At 43.4% G+C, this 9548-nt stretch overlaps 1 protein-coding gene across 1 annotated transcript; it reads right to left on the reverse strand.

Moving 5' to 3' along the window:
• Positions 1–1744: 1744 nt before the first annotated feature.
• On the reverse strand, positions 1745–8176 carry LOC125544558 (YTH domain-containing protein ECT4). The gene is made up of 9 exons (XM_048708288.1): positions 7823–8176; positions 6829–6893; positions 6547–6694; positions 6392–6459; positions 5242–5688; positions 4633–5151; positions 3656–3868; positions 3021–3176; positions 1745–2704 (listed from the first exon to the last, which is right to left on the reverse strand). The coding sequence occupies exons 1-9, from the start codon at positions 7857–7859 to the stop codon at positions 2282–2284; spliced, it is 2076 nt and encodes a 691-aa protein (XP_048564245.1). The 5' UTR covers positions 7860–8176; the 3' UTR covers positions 1745–2281.
• Positions 8177–9548: the final 1372 nt, after the last annotated feature.

Here is a 9548-nt window from a genome sequence, read left to right on the forward strand (position 1 = left end):
ACACAATAAAATTTTGCACATCTTAGAAATTTTAGTGTGGTTCTAAGCCCATATTGATCTATTTCTAAGACAAAAAGCTTTAATTGAAACGGTGTCATATTTCTTATCAAAAAAAATTGGGGGGGTTGGGGGGCGGACCACCCTGTTCTCAATTGCTAGCTCCGCCACTGCCTGCTTGGGACCATGAGGTCCTCCCTTCCTCTTATTTTGATAATCTATAGATTTTACCGGAGAGTTAACCTCCGTCCCTTTTTCTGCAGCCGACGTGGAGTTGCGAGTTTCAGCTCTGTTATCATGTGTTCTTGTCTGCTCCCTCGACGAACTTTCACTTGAGGTTGTTTTCCTCCACTCTTCAGGGGCACGCAAACCCTTCCCAAACGGCAGATTGCCATTTGCATCTCTGACACCCGGCGTTGGACAATGAAGATCTGAATGGCCCAGCCGTCCACACGAGAAACAGAAATGAGGGACATTCTCGTATTGTATGTCATACGGGTCCATACACTTTCTCCTCTTTGATTCAATCAAAATCCATCTCCTCAAGGGTTTATCAACATCAATAGTCACTCTTGCCCTTGGGTATCCTGCTGCCTGATCAAACTGCACCGAAGTAGCCTGTCGATCAATTTGCTTTGCAATCTCCGCGCTCCATTTATCATTCCTCAGATTAAAGGGGAGATTAATAACCCTAGCCCACAACTGGAGCTTGTCAAACCTCAACTCCGATGGCCTCATGCATTCATCAAACTCCGAAAGAATCACTGCATTTTTACTCACATGCCAATGGGCTCCTTCCCACACACGATCTCTATCTCTCTGTGTCGCAAATTCAGCCACAAAGATGTTTTCCCCAACAGGATTAAAGAGCAGCCCTTTTGGGTTGCCCCATGCCGGACGAAGTGCATTGGAGATAGTTTGGAGATGGAGAGTGTTTCGGTGAAGGACCTTCCCAGCCAACATCCACTTCTCCCCGACTTCTTCCTCACGATCGTCGAGCACCAGCGGCGTAGCCTCCTCTTCTGAGATCTCCAGTTTTCCCATGGCCTCCGCTAACTTTGCCCTAGCCGCCCCTGGCGACACGGGCCTTTCCTCCCTGCTGCGATCCGTGGACGCTGACATCCCTCGATCAAATCACCGTCGCCCCGCCGATGGAGATCGGCGTGCGCCGCCAGGATCCATCCTCAAACCCTAATCGCCTCTAAACGAGAGCTCCAGGTTTTTCGGAGGAAAACTTTTCCTTATTGATTCATTAGATACATTCATTTTGTCCTATCTATTCCCTTCGTTTTGAATTACTTGTCACAAGTATGGATGTATTTAGATGTATTTTAGTTCTAAATATATCCATTTTGCGATGAGTAATTTGAAACGGAGGAGTACAAATATTTCGGTACGAAGGAAGTAGTCAAGTGTCAAATAAAAAAAGTCTAGCATCTAGTGTGGCAGTAGGCAGTAGCACACACTTCGAAAGACGACAGCAACAGTAAAGCGATCGATTTGTACTACACACACGCGCCATGTGCAGGCGTGAGCCGAGAACGAGCAGGCAGCCATGTGGCCTCCCTTCCTAGAAAAGACATGTGCAGATGTGATTTCTCTCGATCGGTCAAAATCCTTCCGGAAAGGAGCTGCGCCGCTTTGCAATGCAGGCCCAGGCCCACGGCCACACATGCCCAGCCCGTGCCAGGATCAAACGCCCGTTTCGGACCAGAAACGAGCAAAGCGAAAACGAAAGGCCGCACGGTGACGAACAGATCTCCGGTCCATTTTTTTCTTCTCCTTTTCTCGTCAAATGGAAGTAATTCTGATGGTACAAGATGAGGTCAATCTACACTAGTGGAACTAAACGCAGGACTCTTTTTTTCCCTTCCTTTTTTCTACCTTTGCTAGAACCTAAAACAGGCCCTTAAACCCACACGGCAAGTGGTCTGCTTCTCAACACATTAGCAATAGAACTGGACATTAGATGACGACGACAACGACAGAAGAAACAAGAACAGGAAGAAAAATGGTTGGAACACTCCCTCCTCCTGGCTGAAAAATAGACAAGGAGTGTAGCATGGGGAATTCTCTACCAGCCATGATATGCCTCAGAACCTTTTTTTTCCCGGTCATTGAAAACATTTCTCACGGGAAGACAGCTCCAAGGCTCTTGTTCTCCGCTTGACCGACCAACGGAGAGGAGCTTCCAGGATGATTGACCATCTATCAGTGCTCCGCGCAGCAATTTATTGTCGCTCGATTTGGATGTAGCTTCCGTCCAGATGCGCCCATCCTGTCATCAGCCTGCCGCGGCGACGCTGCTCGTCTGCTCCTCGCTTCTCTTGCCTGTATCATCAAGCATCGCGGCGGTGACCTTGTTGCTCTGTTCCTCGCTTCTGTTTGATGCATCAAGATCTGCTGCAACACCATTGCTCCCCTCACTTGTCTTGGCTGTATCAACATCTGCTGCAACCACTTTGCTCTGCTCACTTGTCTTGGTTGTATCAAGATCTGCCGCATCCACGTTGCTCTGCTTCTGACCTGTCTTGGCTGTATCAACATCTGCCGGATCCACATTGCTCTGCTTCTGACTTGTCTTGGCTGTATCAACATCTGTTGTAACATCGTTGCTCTGCTCCTCGTTTCTCTTGGCATTATGATGCTCTACGTTACATGCAGATTGAGCTTGCTTTTCAGACTCTGATGGTTTCTCATCCTTCGGCTGAAAAGATAACTTAAATCAAACGACGTTGTAAAATTGTGACCCTCTATCATCGATCATGAACAAAGAATCATATTATCATCAATTTATGGTCATTCAACAGGTAAATCTAGTTATTTTAAGTCCAGAAATACGACAAACTAAAACTGGGTATCCTTTCCTGTTATTATTAGGCTTTCCATGATACCACAAAGTGAAAGTGCAAATGGCAAACGGGCATATCACTATACGGAGGTAATAAGATTTATCAAAGCGTGCGTTTAATAACAAGACACACACTGCCTTGACAAAGTAAATGCAGCAGTTCGCTATATACCGTGAGGTGATCCAATGATGTAGTAAGCGGCTTGCCTCTTCTGTCCTGCATTACTTTCTGCCTATTCTCATAGAAGTCAAAGTCATCCAATATTGACGTTTTGCATGAAAAGTTCTTGAAAATGTTCAGCATCTCTGCACCTTGTAGAAACTTGACCTGGGATTCAGTCGTCCAGTTATGAGTCCAAACTTATAAAATAAAATATCAGTAATAAAGTGTGAGTAATGCATAGTGGGCATAAGAGAATATCCAGAATAAAATTAAACATTAACTGATCATTAAAAGAATGCACCAGAGAGAAGCATGGACAATAACTTAAAAAGCTGCACTTGTTGTAATGTTACCAGCATTCTATTTCCATGACAAAGAACATGAGGAATCAAGTGAAGGTGGTAAGGAAATAGGTTAACAATTTTGTAAGTAGGTGAAACATTCATTACAAATTAAGTCATTTGTTGCACAGTGCGCAAATAGGATTGTATGTTTCTCCAGCAAGAAGAATGACGGGGGAAAACAAAATGAAACTTATGTACCAACAAATTTATTCGGATGTTTTCAAGATAATTGACCAACAGAGATCTAAATTCTAGCTCTGATAATACCGGGATTCTCTAGTTAGATGGTGGAAGCAATACCTCTTGAGTGTCCCTGCTGTTTGTAACAGGCTTGTTCTCATTATTCTCCAATATTATGTGTCGAAATTGAGGATTAGGCACATCCTTGATAATGTGCCATTTTACTGGGAAGAATCCATTCCACTTGTCCTGTTGCCAGAAGTTCATACTCTTGTTGAAATCTACTGGGCCAAGCATCTCAGCCACACCACAGAACTGACCACTAGCATTAACCTGGTCATTATAGTATAACAGTTAATAGAGCAAACAACCACAAATTTATCTATACCAATATAAAAAGACCCAAAGGGGCAGATCCAATTAATCTCGACCATCAAATCATGTCAATCCAACGACCTAGACTGCTTCAATGTCAAGCGCTCAACATGTTTAGCGTGCAGTTAATTTCATGCCAAAAATAGTGCTAATCACATAATAACACGCAAATAATATCCTACTTAATATCCGCATGCACTTAATATACTTCCAAATTAACGTGCATTGCACGTACACATTGACTAGTCATAATGAAACATGCATCTCAGCCACACCACAGAACTGACTACTATTTTCTACTATATGTATAATGCTCAAAAAAAATATGACCTGGAAACACTTTTTGAGACAAATCTACAAATATGATTTCTAAATTTTCCAAACAAAATATTTAAAACAATATTGACGGTCAAATCTATAAAATTGACTGAAGTTATGTCCAAGATGTAACTTTTTCGTGAACTGGAGGAAGTAGGTGGAATGAAAAAACGAAACAAAGAGCCTAATTCAATGAACCAGAGAAACAAAATAATCAAATTGGATGCACTCGCACATCATTATCACAAATATAAACAAAGCAGCATGTCTTACCGAGGCACACTAAATATAAAACTTACGTACTCAATAATAGTCAGATACAACAAAAACAAAGAAAAAAATGATTGAATATCACACTACTCTGATGATATTCAGGATAAAATGCTTGAGGAATAAGTACTTACAGAAAAGAAGAGGAAAACAGGGCATTTGGTTCCTTTTCCTGCCATTCTTTCTTGTGCAATTTTATAGGCATTGTCAAGCCTTTTGTTTCCATTAGGAGTACTTGCCCAAACATTGTACTTGATACTCTTGTGAATATCATCTTCACTATAAGATTTAATCACGAAGAATAAAGCTTGCTCATACTTCGTAACAAAATCAGGAAGATTATATGAATCTCTTCTTACTGCAACAAGTGAAGGTATGTCATCGTTAACCTCCTGTACACCCGACAAGCCAAAACAATCTGCTCCTGGGCTCAAACTGTTTTTTGAGTCATCGTTGGGTTTATCTGATACGTCACGGTCACCAAATTCATTTAGCTTGCTCCTGGCCTTCAGCTTCTCATTCCCGTTGCAGTTTCTACCACTTTCATTCAAATTAATGCCTTTACTTTGATAAAGGCTTCCTTTCCCTTGGTTAGTATGCGCCACAAACTTGCTAGACGGAAGATGCCCTTTTGTTATGGAAGCACCAGATGCCTAGCATAACAAAAAGCATATAAACTTATAAGTTTCCTACTTTATGCTCAGAAGAGTAGTTTGTCCTGTTTTACAGGAATTTTTCAGTACCTTATTTGCAAACTTTGATGATGGATGGTTATTGGCGGAGGTTGGCACTGTGTCTACAGCTGATGATGATCCTTTGGTGGTACCTGATGCATACTTTGTGCTGCGTGAAGCTTTTGAAGATGGAACAGCATGCTTATTGGAAGGGTAGTTTGATCTTGTAGGGTAGTTCGTTTGGTGCACACCAACAGGATGTCCCTGAACCCCATCCAGAAGAACATAAGGGTCCCATGTGTATGCGGGGACTAGCTCAGGTCCGTAAGCAATTGGTTGAGCATACATGCCAGGTGTAGAAGGGTCCTGCACTGGAACCACAGCGGAGTAATATGGCTCTTTGCTGACATACTGACCATCCACGCCATTTCCAGGAACGACTGGACTATAAGCAGTATATCCATTTTCGTAACCCGGAACATAACACAAATAAGATCCATTCTCAGCTTGAACCACCTGAAACAGATTACAAAACAGGTATAAGCTCAGTTCTATAGTGATATGTCAGCCTCCACAGCTGTATCTTCAAGAAGCAGTTCACTCTAAAATTGATTAGATTCGGTAATAACTTAATAGGGAACAAAACAAAACAAAACAGTGCAATGCAAAAGTCAACTGTTAAATCGAGTACTCTGAAGTCTGCACAGCCCTTTTGTAATTGGCTCTTCATCATTTAAGATCTCAATCAAAATAAATTAGCTACAGTGCTTGACCGCAATTCTTTGTACAGCATGGAATAGTAAAAGCATCCCCTGAATAGACATTCCATTCACCGGCAACCATTTAAATTTGTTTATCTCAATCACCAGAATAAGTTAATCATCTGTTCATGACAGCATATTGTGTGGTGACAACTAAAGCAAAAAAGAAAAGGTATACATTTTTTGTAAAGGTTTGCAAAGAATATTGTTGGCATGAAGATACTAATGGAAGAATAAAAGAGTGATATTAACAACCAAAGCTGATACTTTCCCCAACATTGCAAAGGAAAGGCAAGGAAAAGATGGTTGCAAATAAGTGCAAAGCTAGCTGGTACCACCATACCACCATAGATGCACTAAGTGCGGCATTTTTTGGTTTTATTTACACAGGACCACTTGTGACTACTGTAGGGAAGGCATATAACATGATTGATAAAGTACACTGTTTGATAACTTACTGTCGGTTGCATCTCCAGTCCATTCGATCCAGCATAGTAGCTATTCTCATCCCATCCTCCAAATGAGCCTAGAATAATGATCAAACCATCAAACTGAAAGAACAGTACCTCTGTTTTCAGGACTTCAGATCATAGTACTGATCTATTCTACCCACCTGGATAATAGTACCCGTAGTAATACATCCCTTGGTCCCCCATATAAGTTCCTTGGTTCATCTCAGCATCCTTGGCAGCAGTACTAGCTGCATCTGCCGAGGAAATGCATGATATTGCATCCGAAGAACTCACGTCTTTTGCAGCAGGCTGCAAAGATTGGGCACGAAAGGAATCAGCAAGTACACGATAGATATAGCCCAACCAACCAAACAAGGAACAATTCCTTGTACGCTAAGATAAGCAAGGACTATACTATATGTCTCGAGAAATTAGAATCTTACCAAGTTGCCGTTGCTTGCCTTCGTGCTAGCATCAATCGTCAAGTTGTCTACTGCCTCTTCTATAGCTGGAAGATACAAAAGTCAAGGCTTGCAAACAGAATATATGCTTGAAAGGCCATCGTCCATGAGTGAGAATAAAATAAGCCAGCAAGCCCAGATTGATGGATTAAAATGTCCTTAGTCCAATAATGCACAATAATTGCGTTTAGTGAGCTCATCAAATCAGAAGATCTATAGCGATCATCTGATCAAGTGCAAGAGACCATTACTTGAACAAGTTCATGGCTCGCAAACAGCATGCAGCAACAGATCAATAAGGGCATACAGCAACCGTATCCGTAAGTACACAAACCATATTATTGGTGTAGCTGTCAAGTTGGCTCAGCTCTCGCCATCTTTGAAAATCCGACATGTGAGGGATACCTAACAATTCTAATTCTGAATATAAAACAACAGAGACCTGCCATGGTATGGTAGGACGGCAAAACTCAATTATGTCAATAGTAGATTGAACTGGATCGAACTTTCCATGAAAAATGCTACGCACCCACGATTTATTTATTTTGAAACCGCGATCTGAAGGAGCACGCATGGATCAAAAAGTCCCTTAAAGCAATATCAGAGCAAAAGCTTTCCCAATGCTTTAGATTAAACAACCATAAAGAAGTATGGTAAATCAGGTTGAGCACACACGCCTGTCGATGAAACAAAAAAGCAGAAACACTGGTACCAAACTGAACAAATACACACACAAAAAAGAAACAAAAAAAAATCCAGAATTTTGATCAAATACAGCGGTGTCCCTGACGGATCATCAAAGAGAAGCAACGGAGTTGGATGGCAATGGAATCACCCAGCTCACCACCAGCACTGGGATGGTTAGAAAATGAAAACAATTTCAGAGCACGGACAAACCCCATTGATCCAAGAAAGACAAGCCCGGGATCATGCATCAGATCCAGCTCCGGATGGATGGGCAAGGAGCAAAGGATACGCTTGTGGGCGAGCGCGGTGTTGGGCTTGGGCTCCATGAGGCCGCACCAGAGGTCGCCGCAGAAGAAGCCGGGGCTACGCGTGTCCTCCAGCTCGACCGAGGATTGGGCCCGGAGCAGGGACTCGCCGGAACCCTAGGCCGCTCCGGCCGCCTCCGCCGGAGGACAAAAAGGAGCGGCGTCGGCGGGGCCGCGGGCGGTATAGGGCGGGCGGCGCGGCCACGTGTGGGCGATCGGACGGCTGGGAGGGAAGGAAGGAAGGTGGGCGCGTGCGTTGTGGGGGCGGAGCAGCGAAGCGACGCGGCCGAAGCGGGCTCCTGAAATCTAGCGGGGGGCAAGGCAGCCGCTCCGCCTGTTGCGGCCGAATATTTGTAGCCTTTCAGCACTATACATTTCACCTTTTTCTCTTGTGAGATGAGATGAGATGAGATGAGATGGGCTCGAAAGTTAATCATGGCATTCCACATCTGTAGAATTTCTACATGCATATGTTATTGTGAATATAATAAAGAAAAAAATGAGAGACGGCGTAACATGTGGTACGGGCAGTTTTTTTTGGAAGAAAAAGGGAAGCAAAATATTGGTGGTTGCCACTAACAACACGAAGGTACGGACGCCCATGAAAACGTGCCGTCAACTAACTATGATCTGATGAAAGCTACTGCCATCGCTCGGTTGTCAGTGGCGTAAACCCTGTGCTTTTCTTGATCCTAGCAAGTCAAGGTGGCGTGTGGTTTTTTTAATTTTTTGAAAGCAATCGGCGAGAAACTACATCCAACCAACATGAGCATCGAACGGTGTGCTCGCGCGGTCTACCACTAGATGTGTTTCGATAGATCAACAGATGCGTGACGATGGCCTGATAGTGGGCATGAATGCCGGCCAAGATGAGGAATATCGGACTCTAAAAAAGAAGTTCGGGGCATATTTTGGGCCTGGAAAAAAGAGGCGAAGAATATATGTGGTCCATATCACGATCGGTACTAGAAATTTTATCGTTTCCTGGCGTGGGTGCTCCCGGGCACCTGACCGCGCAGGGGAGAAATGAGGCAAAACAAGCCGTGAGACTACTCATAGTGGAAAGTATCATATGTTAATAACATGTGTATGATAATAGTGTATGATACTACCTCCATAATGCATAGTATTATAAACTAGTATCATAGATGATCATATTTATTGCCATGCATGACACAAAGTAGCATAGCATTTAACATGATACGGTATCTACCTATGTTACTCTAACACTCTTTCTTTTCTTTAATTATGTGCCACATAAGCATGTTTGTTAGTCCCAAGTGCATGTTACCACTTATGTTACCCCCACTATGGGCAGCCTGAGCCCAGCAACGCCCGATGAAACTGCCAGGCGGAGGGAATTCGATCGGTGTCAAGTGACAGGCGGGCGGGCGGGCGGCGGTGCAATTTGCGCGCCGTGCGGCACGCAAGAGGCGAGCCGCGATAGTTGGCCTTTGGCATCAGGAGAGGACGCACCGCGTTATACACGAAGGTAACCTTGTAAGGCCTTGCATAATGCTAGGTGCTTATAAAAATAAATTGATTTTTTTAATCACTGATGCTTATTTCTACAGGTAGACGTTCAATTAGACGGCTCTTTTATAGAAATAGGTACCGGTGCTTAAAAAAGATTGGTTTATTTCTCCAACTATCTCTCGCAAGGACCTTGCATTATACAGGGCTTAAGGGGTTCGGCTCCTCTGCAGTACA

This window comes from Triticum urartu, chromosome 3, assembly GCF_003073215.2.
Source record: "Triticum urartu cultivar G1812 chromosome 3, Tu2.1, whole genome shotgun sequence".
Lineage (NCBI taxonomy): Eukaryota > Viridiplantae > Streptophyta > Magnoliopsida > Poales > Poaceae > Triticum > Triticum urartu.

Bases quoted from the DNA above. Each gene is read 5' to 3' on its own strand.
- LOC125544558 (XM_048708288.1), bottom strand. From the start codon at position 7,859: ATGGAGCCCAAGCCCAACACCGCGCTCGCCCACAAGC. The intron at 6,894-7,822 runs GTATCCTTTGCT...TGTATCTTCCAG, and splicing joins CACCGCGCTCGCCCACAAGC to CTATAGAAGAGGCAGTAGAC. The intron at 2,705-3,020 runs GTATATAGCGAA...TTATCTTTTCAG, and splicing joins CATCATTGGATCACCTCACG to CCGAAGGATGAGAAACCATC.